Genomic DNA, 19,733 nt, shown 5'->3' with positions numbered 1-19,733 from the left:
CTCTGAAACCATGAACAAAAATTAACTTTTCCTCCTCCAACTTGTGTCAGATATTTTGATCACAGCCACCAAAACCTGACTAATGCAGATGTCATGCAAGGGAGGGCTCTTCACCTGGGCAGTCCTCTATTGGAACCACTCCCCCTCTGACGAGTTTGCTAGGTTACACAGATATTACTCCCTAATAAACCTTCACGCTCCTGATTCTATTTAGCATCTGCTTCTGGCAGATGACTCCCCACCATGGTTGGCATTCCCCTCTGACTCAGAGATGCCACCCCCTTGTTACTCCTCTGATAGGATGGCCCTGCCTCAGGGCCTCTGTGTTTAGCATGCCTTCTGCTTACAGCCATGTCCTGCGGATACCTGCCAGGCACGCTGCCTCATCCACCTCCAGGGTGGAGCTCTTCCCTGATTATCCTATTGGCAATGGCAGACAGACTGTAGGCCCTGTCCCACTTCCTTGCTTAATTTTCTTTGAAGCATTAATCAGCGTCCCCTATACATGTTCCATTTATCATTTATTTCCAGCCTCGTGTCACTAGAATTTGAGTTCCACAAGGGTAGAGCTTTTACCTATTTTTTTTAATACCCTGAAGAGAAACAGGCTCCCGGAACGTGTGGTAAGCAACCGAGGAATGCTTTCCACCCTGAGTCCTCTTCCTTCTGTTTCTTCCACTTTACTACAACCGTGTAGTAATCTGAGCAATGGTTTCTTTCTTTTGTTTGTTCTCTGAGTGAAGCCAGTTTCCATTTTACTCCTTCTAACTTTCTGGTCATCATCTGCCAACATTTCTTCTCTGGGTTCCTATAGTTTCATATTGATGATCTGCCTTTGCACCTCTATTAAGCTAATTTTAAAAAAATTCACAGAGAAATGTGTGATCACAGTTTTCATCTGTTCCATGGTGCCAGTTTTCTGAAGTGCTACTCATTTGTTGGAAAGTTTTGTTCCCCTTTTCTCTTGCTTTTCCCATACTATTTTTGAATGGAAGATGTGTCTTTTTCTTTTTCTTTTCTTTTTTTTTTTTTTTGGATTTCTTACATCAGAAAGAACTGACTATTGTTGGGCAAGTTATCTGAAAGGGTTTCCATATTGTGTGGCAGGATGGGAGTAAATGGGGTAAGCAGAATTGGAATAGAGTAAAATTCTAAACTTTGAATTTTAAGGGCTTTCCTACTACTTTGCTACATAGTAAGAAACTGTTTTCTTCAAATAAAGTCCCTATTTGATGTAACCAAAGCCTGGTCTTCCTCTTCAAACTTAATCAAGTTCAGGAAGACTTTTGGTAGGGATTTAGCTTGATTGCCCTGGTAAACCTGGCCAATTTTCTACATATATTTTCCCAGAATACTATAAATAAACAAAACCATTAGAGTGGAACATGGAACTTCATGACCTATTGGACGCTGGTGTCTTCATTACCGGAGATAAACCAGCCTGAGATAAACTAGGTACATTCCAACTTGGATGAAAATCACTTTTATCCTGACCATTTTATATACCCTTCCTTCTGGCCCAAATCATGGGAATCCTTTGGTCTTTTTGCCACCTAAGACAAGCTTCTGACAGTAAGTCCCCAATAAATTGCACTCCATGGAACCTTGGATCTGTCTGCCTCTTTCAGTCTCATAGCACTTTGGGGTCGATTCTCCTACTCTGTTGACTGGGTTTTCCAGAACATTCCTACTACCATTCTTGCCTTCTACCAGTGACTGCCTCTAAGAATCATGCCCTTACCTTTGAAGGTAGTGTCATCTTGAAAAGATATAATTTTGTTGTGTTCTGCAGATCTGCAACCTCTGGGTTCCTGGATACTTTCAATACCTGCTCTACCTATGTCCCCCGGAATTCATGCCCTACTTCGATCCAGGTTGGCTTTTGGAAGTTTCTAAGTCATTGTGGTGACCTCTTTACTCTCCCCAGTTTCCCTGCCACCTTTCTTTCTTCAGGGCTCTGCCAGTCTCCAGGGATGTTGCCAGCAGCTCTGCATTATTTGAAGTGTATGATTTTTTTTTTAACCAGAAAAATATTTCTCATTTCTCTATTTCTATTTCTTTTTCAGGAAAAGAAGAAGAAAGATTCAGAGTGAAATTGTAGTCTTGTTCATACTGGAAGATTTATTTTACATTTAACTGATTGATTAGAAGAGCATGTAATAGTATCCCCCCCCCACATCCAAAATTGTGAGACATAAAGTAAAAATTACCTCATACTTCTTTAACTCCAGAATTAACAGTTTTTCTTTTAAAGTAAATTCCTCCTCCTCCTCTTGTAATTCTGTTGAAAGTTTTTCGATCTGTACCACAAATTCATCGATTTCATTTCTTCTAACAAGGGTCTAATTACAGAAAATTGAAGACTTGTCATTTCTTCTGTGGTGGTCAGTCTTACATTTTTCAAACAGCCTTCCTCACATGAGACTTGCCTGTGATTTCAAGTTATATGATGCCTCAGTAACCCTCTAGAAATTAAGCTCTTCACCAAATGATATCTATAAAATGGCACCAGGATGGGGGAGGGGTGGGGGATGGTGTGTGGACAGAAGGCAAACCTGGGAGCTAATCAAGGATGTTCAGTCTCACATTTTAAGAGAGAGCGCCCTTAATAAGTTTCTGGTTACATGCTTCAAAAGCAAATTTGGGAGACAATTGCTGCTCCATTTGCTAAATCCTTCTAGCTAATATGCAGGAAATGGAAACATTTCTGAAAAAGTTAAATAATACACTATGATATAAGTAGAAGGAAAATACCTTATAATAACATAAGGTTTAATCAAATATTGAAGGAGCATCACTGATATATACGTAAGGAACTACAGTAATTCTAAGCACCTCAGGTTCCCTTACCTCTTCAAGCAATTCAGTTCGTCTCTTTTCCGAATGTTCAATGTTTTCTATAGTTTGATTTATTTCATTTTTTATCTTAGTTACCCAACGATTATGTTTTTTTCTTAAACATAATATTTTCCACTGATTTAAAATACTAGGGATTAGAATAAAAATACTGATAATTAAATTGACCCAGCAGTTTACCAAAAAGAAGTAAGAATTCAAAGCAAAACAAATCCTACTGTGATTTTACATCATCGCTCCTAGCATCAGTGGATGTAGATTGCACATGAAAACCCATTGTTCCATCACCCCAGATATGAACTACCTATAGAAACTTAAATAGCAGATAATTTAATCATACAATATGGAATAACAACAAGAATATGATTATATTATAATGTAATAATTATATTAATACAATACATACAAGCTCTAGATTTCCAACCAATTTTAATGTGCCTGTACCAATTTTGTTAAACTATGTACAGAATTAAAAACTTGCAGCTTGATGAGTTAACTGAAATAATAAGATAAAACATCAACTATCTCAATGCTCTCTTTGCAAGTTGCTTCCCAGTAAGAAGCTGTATCTGTGTATCCAAGAAAACAGTGGACAATACATAATACACTATGACTGCTTGCCTCTTTGAGGTGGAAGATGAAATGTTTGCTTGCCTCTTTGAGGCGGAAGATGAAATGCTAAGGAGCAGGTAAAGAAAGAAAAATTGTTGGCATAAATAGTAATGGAATTATCTAAACTACCCAAAGTACTAATAAGAGACATTAAGCTTCTGGGTTCTCAAATTTTTCTCTCCACCACATCATAAAACAGGTACATATTTGAAGAATGGCAAAAATACACAACTGGAGTCTTATAAATAATATTGATAACAGTAACAACAATATTAATAAAACACAGCCAAGTAAGAGCAGGTACATTGACCTAAATATTTTACACAAATCATCTCATTGACATTTGTAACAGTGTTATAAGATGGGGACTACTGCCATTCACACTTTACAAGGGTGAAAGTAAAGAGAATGTATTAAGTTACTAAGCCTTGATCAGAGATAGTAGGGTACAGCAGCAAAGTAGTCCCTGTGCAGAGCCTGTAGTCTTAACCACTCTCCTTTGTTTCCCCTGGAATCACCTCCTATTGGTTCACACAGAATCCTGGATGGGCAATGGGCATTGCACAAATATTAGCACATTTATTCTTTGCTGACTCCACTCCAATGAATTGAAAAACTTTTATTCTGTTCAACACCAAAAAAATCAAGCTAAGAAACTTCTAGATCTGAAAGAACTCATACACAATTTAGTTTAGGAAAATCATGTCCTTATTCTCTAGATAACATGCACCACTCACAACACAAATGATGACTTATATTTATTTATTTTTACCATCTCTGAGTTTCTCTTTCCAGGTTTTCATTCAGGATTTTTATTTGCTTTCTATATGTTTCATGTATTGATCTAAAAACAAACAAATGTTATATTATTTCATTTATTGTAGCTGTTAGAGTATGTAAGAAACTCTTTATGTATAATTTTTATGCTCCATAAGGCTACAGTCTAGTTGGAAGACATAGAAAATTTCGTGAAGCAATGAAGGTCTTAGTGGCACAGTTATAGAAGACCAATTATTGGAAGCCGCCTGGTGCCAGCCAAGCCAGACCGGAGGAGGAAGCCACCCGGCACCAGCCAAGCCCGGCTCGCCCCGTGTGCTAGTCCGGAGGAAGCCCATCAACCCTTAAAACCCATCAAAGGGGGTGTGGCTACCAGCACGGTTCTACGGCTGATCCAGGTATCCAGTTTCCAACTTCCTCACCCTTAGCTGCGATAACTCAAAATATTTCCCACAAGCTTTTGGGGGTTATAGCTATCAACGCAAAACAACAACTGTACAGGCACCTGGTTTCTACCTCAGAGACTAGAGTAGGGAAGATACAGGTGGAAGCTCATTTCCTTTCATGCTGGCTATACCTACCACCCTGAATACAGAGGCTCAAGCTAGGAATAGACAACACCACCTACTGGAAGCAAGGAAAACAGTGTTCTGAGAGACTTTTTTTTTCTCTTTCTTTCTCTCTTTTCTTCTCTCTCTTCCACAACTTCAGCATATGTGAAACCAAGAAATGTGCATGAACAACCAAATTACCAAAGTAATATAATATACTGGAATTGCATATAACCCACCTTCCCCCCCATTATTTTCTTTATTTCTATCTTACTTTCCTTTTCCTTCTCTCTTATTTCTCTTTTCTTCCTTGTTATTTTTTCCTTTTTTTTTATTTGTATTCTCTCTATCCCACTTTCAATCTCCTAACCTTTGCTATCTATACATAGGGTAACTATCTAAATACAGATAGGAGGTTGAGTCTATACATTCTTCCATAAATTACCAGTCTATTGGTTAGAGTTCTCCAAAGGTGCTAAGTTAGTTTAACCTCATACCCTCACTCCTTTCCTTCTAAGTATAACATACTTCGTCTGAAATTAAGTTTTCTATATGCCACCAGATATGGTATGCCTTTTATGAAACTAATGAATATATTCTTAAGTAATAATTAAAACCAATATCTATAGACTTAGAATCTAACTATAAATGTATTAATAATGAAAACTTGTGCTTAGATGATGTACTGTTGATATTGGGAACTGTTAACATTGTCTTTCTCCGCAAAAGAGGGATTTTGGAGCTATACAAGAAGAACACAAATAAATAAGGGGAAAAACATTAACAAAACAGTTTCACAAAGCTAGAAAGAATCATGAGTAGTATGAAAAGACAAGGAAAGAAAGGACCACAAACAATACAGGTCAATTCAACATTAGATGAGGCAATATATGCAGCTGATGGAATGTCAGACAAAGAGTTAAGGATATAAATGCTTCAGATGATCTGGAGTCTCAAGGAAGACATTATGCAGCAAATTCAGACAATGAAAGATCACTTCGACAATGAATTACATAAACAAATCCAAGAAGCAAAAGATCAACTCTATAGGGAGATAGAGGATATAAAAAACAAACAGAAATCCTGGAAATGCAGGAAACAGTAAACCAAATTAAAAACTCAAATGAGAGTATTACCAGCAGAATAGAACACTTAGAAGAGAGAACTTCAGACAATGAAGACAAAGTTTTTCAACTTGAAAAGAACATAGACAGCTCAGCGAGAATGTTAAGAAATCATGAGCAGAACATCCAAGAATTATGGGATAACATAAAGAAACCAAACCTAAGAGTTATTGGGATATAAGAGGGTAGAGGTCCAAACCAAGGGAATGAGCAATCTATTCAATGAAATAATACTAGAAAACTTCCCCAAATTAAAGAATGAAAAAGAAATCCAAATACTAGAAGCTTACAGGACACTGAATATACAAAATCATAAGAGATCCACACCAAGACACATAATAATGAAGATGCCCAACATACAGAATAAGGAGAGAATCTTAAAAGCCACAAGAGAGAGAAAGCAGATTACATTTAGGGGTAAACCAATCAGGATAACTGCTGATCTTTTAACACAGACTCTGAAAGCTAGAAGATCCTGGAACAACATATTTCAAACGCTGAAAGAAAAAAGGGTTCCAACCAAGAATCATGTATCCAGCGAAATTAAGCTTCAGGATTGAAGATGAAATAAAAATCTTCCATGATAAACAAAAGTTAAAAGAATTTGCAGCTAGAAAACCAGCTCTTCAGAACATCCTTGGCAAAACATTACAGGAAGAGGAAATGAAAAATAACAATGAAAACCAACAGCGGGAGGTAGTACAGTAAAGGAAAAACTAAGCATAGAAGAAAAACAAATCATGTTAAGTAACATACATAATCAAATATGGCTGGAAATACAAACCATATCTCAATATTAACCCTAAATGTTAATGGCTTAAATGCACCAATCAAAAGACATAGGCTAGTAGAATGGATTTTAAAAAAAGTTCCAACAATATGCTTCCTACAAGAGACTCATCTGATAGGAAAAGCCATACACAGACTGAAGGTGAAAGGTTGGGAAAAATCATATCACTCATACGGACCCCGGACACAAGCAGGGGTGTCCATACTTGTATAAAATACAATAGACGTCAAGCCAAGGTTAATCAAAAGGAATAAACAAGGACACTACATACTGCTCAAGGGAACCACACACCAACAAGACTTGATGATCATTAATATATATGCCCCAAACAATGGTGCAGCTACGTTCATCAAACAAACTCTTCTCAAGTTCAAGAGTCTAATAGACCACAACACAATAATCATGGGAGATTTTAACACACCTCTCTCACCACTGGACAGATCTTCCAAACAAAAGTTGAATAAAGAAACCATAGAGCTCAATAATACAATTAATAATTTAGACTTTATTGATATATACAGAATATACCACCCAACATCAAGCGGATACACTTTCTTCTCAGCAGCACATGGGTCCTTCTAAAAAATAGACCATATATTATGTCACAGGGCAAATCTTAGCAATTACAAAGGAGTAGAGATACTACCATGCATTGTATCTGATCATAATGGAATGAAATTGGAAATCAATAATAAAATGAGAAAGAAAAAATCCTACATCACATGGAGATTAAACAATATGCTACTGAAGAAAAAAGGGGAAAAAAAAACAGGAAGATGGCGGCGGGGAGTGAATGAGCCGCTCTGTGCTCCGCGCCACCGCGACCGCAGCGTATGTTGCTGCTTCTTAAAAGAAGAAGTAAAGATCATTAAAGGAGATCTGCCGACAAGGATTCAGCACCGTGTCAAGAAAAGTGCCTAGATGGAGTGAATCCGCCACGACTTCAGCGCGAGCATGCCTGCAAGCTAGGCAAACCTGCAACCCACGGGCGGGTCAGGTCCAGCAACCTGCCGAGTGACAGAACAGCTACACGTGCCTGCAGGGAACGCGGACAGGACCCACAAGTAGGACAGGGCCGGTGGCTTGCTGAGGGGCGGGCCCGTCCCCTCCCCCAGTGTCTGCAAGGTAGGCGGGACTGTGACCACCGGCAGATGGGCCGAGCGACCTGCTGAGGGGCGGAACCGGCCCCTCCCCCAGTGCCTGCAAGCTAGGCGAACCTTCGACCCATCGGGAGGTTAGGCCCAGCAACCTGTGGAGTGACAGAGGTGCCCCTCGTGCCTGCTGGGTAGGCGGACCTTTGACCAACCAGCAGAGCAGACCTAGGGTCTGCCAGTGTGGTAGACGGATCACACCAATTGGAGGAGGATCACAGCCACTACATGCCCTGCAAGGGTGATTTTTCAACTATACAAGAGCAATATAAATAAATAGAGAGAAAATTTCAAAACACAACAGTTTCACCAAGCAGAAAGAAACGCCAGCAGTATGAAAAGACAAGGAAAGAAAGGATCACAGGCAATGCAGGTCAACTCAACTTTAGAAGAGGTAATAGGTGCAACAGATGGAATGTCAGATAGAGAGGTCAGGATATACATGCTTCAGATGATCTGGAGTCTCAAGGAAGACATGAGACAGCAAAATCAGATAATGAAAGATCACATTGACAAATAAATCCAGGAAGTAAAAGATCAATTTCACAGGGAGATAGAGGTAATCAAAACAAACAAATAGAAATCCTAGAAATGCAGGAAACAATAAACCAACTCAAAAACTCAATTGAGAATACTACCAGCAGAGGAGATCACTTAGAAGAGAGAACATCAGACAATGAAGACAAAGTATTTCAACTGGAAAAGAACATAGACAGCTCAGCAAGACTGCTAAGAAACCATGAGCAGAACATCCAAGAATTATGGGACAATATCAAAAGACCAAATTTAAGAGTCATTGGGATACAGGAAGGCACAGAGCTCCATACCAAAGGAATAAACAGTCTATTCAGTGAAATAATACGAGAAAACTTCCCAGACTTGAAGAATGAGACAGAATCCCAAATCCTAGAAGCCTACAGGACGCCGAATGTGCAAAATCATAAGAGATCCACACCTAGACACATTATAATGAAGATGTCCAACATACAGAATAAGGAGAGAATTTTAAAAGCTGCAAGAGAAAGAAAGCAGATTACATTTAGGGGTAAACCAATCAGGATAACAGCTGACCTCTCAACACAGACTCTGAAAGCTAGAAGATCCTGGAATAACATATTTCAAACACTGAAAGAAAATGGGTTCCAACCAAGAATCGTGTATCCGGCGAAATTAAGCTTCAGGATAGAAGATGAAATTAAAACCTTCCACGATAAACAAAAGTTAAAAGAATTCGCAGCTAGAAAACCATCTCTTCAAAAAATCCTTGGCAAAACATTACAGGAAGAGGAAATGGAAAATAACATTGAAAACCAACTATGGGAGGTAGGACAGTAAAGGGGGGAAAGTAGTCAAAGAGGATAACAAATCATGTTTAGTAACATTAGTAAACAAATATGGCTAGAAGAACAAACCATATCTCAATAATAACCCTAAATGTTAATGGCTTAAACTCACCAATTAAGAGACACAGGCTAGTAGAATGGATCACAAAACAAGACCCGACAATATGCTGCCTACAGGAGACGCATCTGATAGGAAAAGATATTCATAGACTGAAGGTGAAAGGTTGGGAAAAATCATACCACTCATATGGACTGAGGAAACAAGCAGGAGTGTCCATACTCATATCTAATAAAATAGATTTCAAGCCAAAGTTAATCAAAAGGGATAAAGAAGGACACTTTATACTGCTCAAGGGAACCATACACCAACAAGACATAACAATCATAAATATATATGCCCCAAATAATGGTGCAGCTGTGTTCATCAAGCAAACTCTTCTCAAGTTCAAGAGTCTAATAGACCACCATACAATAATCATGGGAGACTTCAACTCACCTCTCTCACCACTCGACAGATCTACCAAACAAAAGTTAAATAAGGAAACTATAGAACTCAACAACACAATTAACAACCTAGACTTAATTGACATATATAGACTATACCACCCAACATCAAGTAGTTACACTTTTTTCTCAGCAGCACATGGAACCTTCTCAAAAATAGACCATATATTATGTCACAGGGCAACTCTTAGACAATATAAAGGAGTAGAGATAATACCATGCATCTTATCTGATCATAATGGAATGAAACTGAAAATAAATGATAAAAGAAGGAAGGAAAAATCAAGCATCACTTGGAGAATGAACAATAGGTTGCTGAGTGATCAATGGGTTTGAGAAGACATCAAGGAGGAAATTAAAAACTTCCTAGAGTTAAATGAAAACACAGGCACAACATATCGGAATCTATGGGACACATTGAAAGCAGTTCTAAGAGGAAAATTCATTGCTTGGAGTTCATTCCTCAAAAAAAGAAAAAACCAACAAATAAATGATCTCATACTTCATCTCAAAATCCTAAAAAAGAAGAGCAAAACAACAGCAAAAGAAGTAGAAGGCAAGAAATAATTAAAATCAGAGCTGAAATTAATGAAATTGAAACAAAAGAAACAATTGAAAAAATTGACAAAAGTAAAAGTTGGTTCTTTGAAAAAATAAATAAAATTGACAGACCCTTAGCCATGCTAACGAAGAGAAGAAGAGAGAGAACCCAAATTACTAGCATACGGGATGAAAAAGGCAATATCACAACAGACACTTCAGAAATACAGAAGATAATCAGAAATTATTTTGAATCCTTATACTCCAATAAAATAGAAGATAGTGAAGGCATAGATAAATTCCTTAAGTCTTATGATCTGCCCAGATTGAGTCAGGAGGATATAGACAACCTAAACAGACCAATAACAATAGAAGAAATAGAAGAAACCATCAAAAGATTACCAACTAAGAAAAGCCCAGGACCGGATGGGTATACAGCAGAGTTTTACAAAACCTTTAAAGAGGAACTAACACCAATATTTTTCAAGCTATTTCAGGAAATAGAAAAAGAGGGAGAACTTCCAAATTCATTCTACGAGGCCAACATCACCCTGATTCCGAAACCAGACAAAGACACTTCAAAGAAAGAAAACTACAGACCAATATCTCTAATGAACCTTGATGCAAAAATCCTCAATAAAATTCTGGCGAATCGGATTCAAATACATATCAAAAAAATTATACACCATGATCAAGTAGGATTCATCCCTGGGATGCAAGGCTGGTTCAATATACGGAAATCAATAAATGTTATTCACCACATCAATAGACTTAAAAATAAGAAACATATGATCATCTCTATAGATGCAGAAAAAGCATTCGACAAAGTACAGCATCCCTTTATGTTCAAAACTCTAGAAAAATTAGGGATAACTGGATCATACCTCAACATTGTAAAAGCAATCTATGATAAGCCACAGGCCAGCATCATTCTGAATGGAGAAAAATTGAAGGCATTCCCTCTAAGATCTGGTACAAGACAGGGATGCCCTCTCTCACCACTTCTGTTCAACATAGTCCTCGAAACACTGGCCAGAGCAATTAGACAGACGAAAGAAATTAAAGGTATAAAAATAGGAAAAGAAGAACTTAAATTATCACTATTTGCAGATGATATGATTCTATACCTAGCAGACCCAAAAGGGTCCACAAAGAAGCTATTAGAGCTAATAAATGAATTCAGCAAAGTGGCAGGATATAAGATCAACACGCATAAATCAAAGGCATTCCTGTATATCAGCGACAAACCCTCTGAAACGGAAATGAGGACAACTACTCCATTCACAATATCCCCCCCAAAAATAAAATACTTGGGAATCAACCTAACAAAAGAGGTGAAAGATTTATACAATGAAAATTACAGAACCCTAAAGAAAGATATAGAAGAAGACCTTAGAAGATGGAAAAATATACCCTGCTCATGGATAGGCAGAACTAACATCATCAAAATGGCGATATTACCAAAAGTTCTCTATAAGTTCAATGCAATGCCAATCAAAATCCCAACAGCATTTCTTGTAGAAATAGATAAAAGAATCATGAAATTCATATGGAATAATAAAAGACCCAGAATAGCAAAAACAATACTAAGCAGGAAGTGTGAATCAGGCGGTACAGCGATACCAGACTTCAAACTATACTACAGAGCAATAGTAACAAAAACAGCATGGTACTGGTACCAAAACAGGCGGGTGGACCAATGGTACAGAATAGAGGACACAGTAACCAATCCACAAAACTACAACTATCTTATATTTGATAAAGGGGCTAAAAGCATGCAATGGAGGAAGGATAGCATCTTCAACAAATGGTGCTGGGAAAACTGGAAATCCATCTGCATCAAAATGAATCTGAATCCCTATCTCTCGCCATGCACAAAAGTTAACTCAAAATGGATCAAGGAGCTTGATATTAAATCAGAGACATGGCATCTGATAGAAGAAAAAGTTGGTTATGATCTACACGCTGTTGGATCGGGCTCCAAATTCCTCAATAGGACACCCATAGTGCTAGAGTTAACAACTAGAATCAACAAATGGGACTTACTCAAAGTAAAAAGTTTTTTCTCAGCAAAAGAAACAATAAGAGAGATAAACAGGGAGCCTACATCCTGGGAACAAATCTTTACTCCACACACTTCAGATAGAGCCCTAATAACCAGAATATACAAAGAACTCAAAAAATTAGACAATAAGATAACAAATAACCCAATCAATAAATGGGCCAAGGACCTGAACAGACACTTCTCAGAGGAGGACATACAATCAATCAACAAGTACATGAAAAAATGCTCACCATTGCTAGCAGTCAGAGAAATGCAAATCAAAACTACCCTAAGATACCATCTCACTCCAGTAAGATTGGCAGCCATTAGGAAGTCAAACAACAATAAGGGCTGGAGAGGATGCGGGGAAAAGGGCACTCTTGTTCATTGCTGGTGGGACTGCAAATTGGTGCAGCCAATTTGGAAAGCAGTATGGAGATTTCTTGGAAAGCTGGGAATGGAACCACCATTTGACCCAGCTATTCCCCTTCTCGGTCTATTCCCTAAAGACCTAACAAGAGCATGCTACAGGGACACTGCTACATTGATGTTCATAGCAGCACAATTCACGATAGCAAGATTGTGGAATCAGCCTAGATGCCCTTCAATAGATGAATGGATAAAAAAATGTGGCATTTATACACAATGGAGTATTACTCTGCATTAAAAAATGACAAAATCATAGAATTTGGTGGGAAATGGATGGCATTAGAGCAGATTATGCTAAGTGAAGCTAGTCAATCTTTAAAAAACAAATACCAAATGACTCCTTTGATATAAGGGGAGGAAACAAGGACAGGGTAGGGACGGAAGAGCTTGAGAAGAAGATTTACAATAATAGGGGTGAGAGGTGGGAGGGAAAGGAAGTGAGAAGGGAAATCGCATGGAAATGGAAGGCGATCCTCAGGGTTATACAAAATGACATATAAGAGGAAAGGAGGGGTAAGACAAGATAATACAAGTGGAAGAAATGATTTACAGTAGAAGGGGTAGAGAGAGAAAAGGGGAGGGGAGGGGAGGGGAGGGGAGGTGAGGGGGGATAGTAGAGAATAAGACAGACAGCCGAATACATCAGACACTAGAAAGGCAATATGTCAATCAATGGAAGGGTAACTGATGTGATACAGCAATCTGTATACGGGGGTAAAATTGGGAGTTCATAACCCACTTGAATCAAACTGTGAAATATGATGTATTAAGAACAATGTAATGTTTTGAACGACCAACAATAAAAAAAAAAAGAACAAAGGGTTACAGAAGACATCAAAGAGGAAATTAAAAAATTCTTAGAGGTAAATGAAAACTCAGACACAACATATCAAAATCTCTGGGACACTATGAAAGCAGTACTAAGAGGAAAATTCATTTCATGGAGTTCATTCCTTAAAAGAAGGAAAAGCCAACAAATAAATGACCTCACACTACACCTGGGAGCCTTAGAAAAAGAAGAATAAATCAGCAGCAAATACAGTAGAAGGCAAGAAATAATTAAAATTAGAGCTGAAATCAATGAAATTGAAACAAAAGAAACAATAGAAAAGATTGACAAAACTAAAAGTTGGTTCTTTGAAAAAATAAATAAGATTGATAGACCACTAGCCATGCTAACAAAGAGAAGAAGAGAGAGAACCCAAATTACTAGCTTACGGGATGAAAAAGGCAACATCACAACAGAAAATTCAGAAATACAGAAGATAATTAGAAATTATTTTGAAACCATATTCTCTAATAAAATAGAAGATAGTGAAGGCATCGATAAATTCCTTAAAACATATGAACTACCCAGATTGAGTCAGGATAACATAAACAACCTAAACAGACCAATATCAAGTGAGGAAACAGAAGAAGCCATCAAAAGACTACCAACCAAGAAAAGCCCAGGACCAGATGGATATACAGCAGAGTTTTACAAGAACTTTAAAGAAGAACTAATACCAATACTCCACAATCTATTTCAGGAGATAGAAAAAGAGGGAGAACTTCCAAATTCATTCTATGAGGCCAATATCACCCTGATTCCCAAACCAGATAAAGACACCTCAAAGAAAGAAAACTACAGACCAATATCCCTAATGAATTTAGATCCAAAAATCCTCAATAAAATTCTGGCAAATTGGATACAAAAACATATCAAAAAAGATCGTGCACCATGATTAAGTAGGATTCATCCCTGGAATGCAAAGCTGGTTCAATATACGGAAATCAATAAATGTTATTCACCACATCAATAGACTTAAAGATAAGAAACATATGATCATCTCGATAGATGCAGAAAAAGCATTTGACAAAGTACAGCATCCCTTTATGTTCAAAACACTAGAAAAACTAGGGAAAACAGGAACTTACCTCGACATTGTAAAAGCTATCTATGCTAAGCCTCAGGCTAGCATCATTCTGAATGGAGAAAAATTGAAGGCATTCCCTCTAAAATCTGGAACAAGTCAGGGATGCCCTCTATCACCACTTCTATTCAATATAGTTCTCGAAACACTGGCCAGAGCAATTAGACAGACGAAAGAAATTAAAGGCATAAAATCAGGAAAAGAAGAACTTAAATTATCACTATTTGCGGACAACTCCAAATGGATCAAGAAGCTTGATATCAAATCAGAGACTCTGAGTCTGATAGAAGAAAAAGTTGGCTCTGATCTACATATTGTGGGGTCAGGCTTCAAATTCCTTAATAGGACACCCATAGCACAAGAGTTAAAAACAAGAATCAACAAATGGGACTTACTCAAACTAAAAAGCTTTTTCTCAGCAAGAGAAACAATAAGAGAGGTAAATAGGGAGCCTACATCCTGGGAACAAATCTTTACTCCTCACACTTCAGATAGAGCCCTAATATCCAGAGTATACAAAGAACTCAAAAAATTAGACAATAAGAAAACAAATAACCCAATCAACAAATGGGCCAAGGACCTGAACAGACACTTCTCAGAGGAGGACATACAATCCATCAACAAGTACATGAAAAAATGCTCACCATCTGTAGCAGTCAGAGAAATGCAAATCAAAACCACCCTAAGATACCATCTCACTCCAGTAAGATTGGCAGCCATTAGGAAGTCAAACAATAATAAGTGCTGACGAGGATGTGGGGAAAAGGGTACACTTGTACATTGCTGGTGGGACTGCAAATTGGTGCGGCCAATTTGGAAAGCAGTATGGAGATTCCTGGGAAAGCTGGGAATGGAACCACCATTTGACCCAGCTATTCCCTTTCTGGGACTATTCCCTGAAAACCTTAAAAGAGCTTACTATAGGGATACTGCTACATCGATGTTCATAGCAGCACAATTCACAATAGCTAGACTGTGGAACCAACTTAGATGCCCTTCAATAGATGAATGGATTTAAAAAATGTGGCATTTATACACAATGGAGTATTACTCAGCACTAAAAAATGACAAAATCATGGAATTTGCAGGGAAATGGATGGCATTAGAGCAGATTATGCTAAGTGAAGCTAGCCAATCCCTAAAAAACAAATGCCAAATGTATTCTTTGATATAAGGAGAGCACCTAAAACAGAGCAGGGAGGAAGAGCATGAGAAAAAGATTAACATTGAACAGGGACGAGAGGTGGGAGGGAGAGGGAGAGAGAAGGGAAATTGCATGGAAATGGAAGGAGACCCTCATTGTTATACAAAATTATATATAAGAGGATGTGAGGGGAAAGGGAAAAAATCAAGGGAGAGAAATGAATTACAGTAGATGGTGTAGAGAGAGAAAATGGGAGGGGAGGGGAGGGGGGATAGTAGAGGATAGGAAAGATAGCAGAATACAACAGTCACTAGTATGGCAATATGTAAAAATGTGGATGTGTAACCAATGTGATTCTGCAATCTGTATTTGGGGTAAAAATGGGAGTTCATAACCCACTTGAATCAAATGTATGAAATATGATATGTCAAGAGCTTTGTAATGTTTTGAACAACCAATAAAAGAATCCCAGAAAAAAAAGACCAATTATTATTCTGGGTCAATGCAAACTGATCCTGCATGCACTGGGCAGATATTCAAGGACAGCCAAGAGGTTCTGGGGAGGTAGTTGGGTAAGGGTCACTGGAGTTTAATGCTCAATAGAAGGAGGAATACAAAGTGAAGGATGTAATCATTTGCAAAGATGCAGAGAAAAGAAGCAAAAATGCAGGGCCTTGTCATGATACAAGGTAGGCTTGCTGCATACAGAAAACAGTCATAGGAGGTGTTAAGGTCAGCAAATCTTTCAGGAATTCTGGATTCTGTACTGAATTGCTACACTGTAGAATTCAGAAAGCCAAGATAGATCCTTGAACTAGAAGAAAGTAGTAACTAAGGAGGGGATATTTTTCTGTGATAGGATGGATAGAAATGTGGAAATTATAATTTGGGAAAAGAAATCTAGTTAAATTAAATACAGTACAGTCGATGAATACCATTTGTCTGGAGAACAGAATGAGGGACCATCACCTGTATGAACGACATTTTTTTCCTCTTTATTTTGAAAGAGCTTCAAACTCAACATATTAGTGAAAAATATAGTACAAAGAATTCCCCCGTACCTTTGCCAAATACTCCAAATGTTGCTGTTTGACCATATTTGTCTTATCATTCTTATAATTTTACATGGAAAAAAACAGATTTGCACTTAAAATTGTACAGATGTGTACAATCTAATTTCAGATATGCACAACACACATGCATATACATCAATACCTTAGAAAGCATGTATACAAACTAGAAACTATGATTCTTTTTATGGAGAGATCAGGTTGGTAGCTTTAATTTTCTAAGTTACACATTTTTATATTTGAATTTTAAAATAAAGTATAAGCATTACTTTATTAAGAAAAAGTTAAAAGTGAAAGTGACTTAGAATGGCAGAAATGAATACCACAGGAGGTTGGTGTTGTGATAATGTTCACATTGTTCTCATGAGGTCTGTTTCTGTATCCAACTGCTTCTGTGAAATTCAGAGCTGGTCTATACGTATACTTCAATGAAAGATTCAATGAGAAGATGGCGGAATAGAGAAGGTCACTTTCCTGGCTGCTCCATGGTGTGAAACCAAGAAAGCAAAGAGGCAGCATCTCAGCAAGGTGGCTGAAAAAAGACAGGGGGCACTTTACTGGGATTTAATACTGGACATTCAGAGCAGATTGGGGACTCGGGAGGTTGGATATAACAAAATAAGAAAGAAATCCCCAATGCCACTGCTGTTGCAACCCCTGGAGGTTCCAGCCAGAGCTGTCCCTCTGTGAGCAAAGTGGAGGGAGAAAGGAATTAAAGGAACCTACATTTTTAGGATGCCTGAGTCACATCTGGGTATGAAGAGTTTGGAGATCAAAGGCACTGCCTGACTAAACTTGTGATGGCAAACCGGACCTGGTTGTAAAATGAAATTTCGAAAACATTATGGCAAGAAACCCATGCCTGGGGAAAGGGTCAGTTCCTCTATCATCCTTTCTTTAGGAAGCCTAATTAACCATGGGTCCTTACCTTTTGGATTGAAAATAACTGCCCTAGGAGTCTGACTACTCCCTCTTGAACGTAAACACCCCTGTGCCAGTCTTTCAAGGCTAGAGACTTAATAGATGCCTGTGAAGAGAGCTCTTTCTGTAAGCATACTTTATGTTAGAGACCCTACACAAGACCTTCAGCCATGTAGATTAGGGATTTGGGGTTCTTAAAGAGGAAAAAAGCACCAATGATAGGATGAGTCTAAAACGACGCCAAATAACCCATAAATGTGGTGAGAAACTGTGGATCAGGGCTCAGAATTTGGAGTTTATTCTCTTCTGGGCCCACTGGAATAAAATAAAGTTTGGAGTTCTCCTCTCTGAGTGCTGCTTGTTGCTTTTTGATTGGTCTGTTTTCCACCAAAAAAAAAAAAAAAAAGGCACGCTGCATAATATCCTTCTGCAGGAAAGAGGCTGCATCTATCCTGGCTGTGTGTGGAGGTCAGAAGAAGGAACCATTTTGCAGCCACGGTTCAGAGACTGGCAAATCAGCTGGGGACCTGATTCCTGGCTAACCTGATTTTGGCCCAAAATACAGGCCTGGCAAACCCACACTATATGACATGGAGTATGCCTGAGAGAACGGGAGGAAATCAGATGTGAAGAGGGGTTTACACAGGGGCCTACTAGTCATGAAGAGCCACCCAGCACTCCCCACCCCCCTCTCCCTCTAATTGGGATGCTCACAGGACTGGATGGGGCAAGAGAGATTTGAGTTTGTACACTGAATCCAAGACCAGAAAACAGGATCCACGGGTGACACAATGAACTAAGAAATGGCTCCTCCACCACATGAATAGAATCTAGGGGAGATCAACAGGGTGCAGTCTTCCAGTGTGGACCAGCAATTGATGGGTCCTGGAGGTGCAATGATTTAAAATCTCCAGACCAAGTGGCATTCAGCAAATATACTGAGCCTACCTAAGCCTAAACCCTGCCTCCAGGAGTTCTGCCTATAGAATTACCTCTCTCATTCCAGCAACTCGACACCGAAGGTAGAGTAGGCTACATGCTCCAGATCACACCACCTAACACTGCTTAGAGGGGAAGCTGAAAATCTTTTGAACTCCAATGAGACAATTCTTTAACTTTTTATCATGATTTTTTTCCTTTTCTTTGTTTAATTGTGAACTTAATAGTTCATAGACATTTATACATATTCATATTTTTTCTTATTTCTAGCATTTTTGAAGCTAGTTATTATTCATGGATCAATATTTTGAGGGATAGGATGTTTGATTCATATATTTCAATTTTGTTTTATATTCTATTTTCATTTTTAATTTAAAAACTTTATATTCTATGTATTTTTCTCTTACTATCTGTTTCCCTTGATTTTCTCTTTTCTTCTGCTAACAGACAATCTCTATTGTTCTCTTTTACTCTGTATGTTTTTACTTCTATCTTCTCTCCTCCTCCATTATAATCATCACATCCTACATCACTTCTGTTCTCTCCCTGTCCACCATTCAAAATTGTAAAACAATTTTCAAATTCATTGTTTTTATTGTAGGCTATAATTGATCATATCATTTCTGTTTATTGTGACAATTAACATTGTAGATCTCATAGCAGGAACTATTTGGTTTGATGCTGTACATTGTTTGCATTGGTTATTATTATTTGTCTCCCCCTAAATGGTTAGGTACTGGTAGCCTTCAGGGATACTATAAGTCCACAGGGTAGAATCTATATTGTCTCAGATCCATAATGTTAGATGGGTAGACACACAACAAATATGAAAAAGCAAGGGAAGAGATCATCCAAAACTATTCAAGATACTTCAATAACAGAATCCATTGACACCGCAGTTGAAGAAAAAGAGAAAGAGTTTAGAATATACATAATTAAACTGATCTGCAAGGTAAAGGATGATATAAAAATGAAATCAGAGAGAAAATACAGGAAGTGAGAGATCATTTCAATAAAGAGATATG

The 19,733-nt window shown here is 38.0% G+C and overlaps 1 protein-coding gene across 1 annotated transcript in view; it reads right to left on the bottom strand.

Annotated features, from left to right (window-relative positions):
- Positions 1–19,733, bottom strand: part of Ccdc175 (coiled-coil domain containing 175) — a 71,789-nt gene that overhangs the window by 19,548 nt on the left and 32,508 nt on the right. The window contains exons 11-13 of the mRNA XM_026410040.2: positions 4,241–4,312; positions 2,851–2,986; positions 2,211–2,342 (exon numbers count right to left, since the gene is read on the bottom strand). Coding sequence (XP_026265825.1) covers positions 2,211–2,342; positions 2,851–2,986; positions 4,241–4,312 — 340 coding nt within the window. The remainder of the gene's footprint in view (positions 1–2,210; positions 2,343–2,850; positions 2,987–4,240; positions 4,313–19,733) is intronic.

This window comes from Urocitellus parryii, chromosome 6, assembly GCF_045843805.1.
Source record: "Urocitellus parryii isolate mUroPar1 chromosome 6, mUroPar1.hap1, whole genome shotgun sequence".
NCBI lineage: Eukaryota > Metazoa > Chordata > Mammalia > Rodentia > Sciuridae > Urocitellus > Urocitellus parryii.
This window is presented reverse-complemented; position numbering and strand designations above follow the sequence as displayed.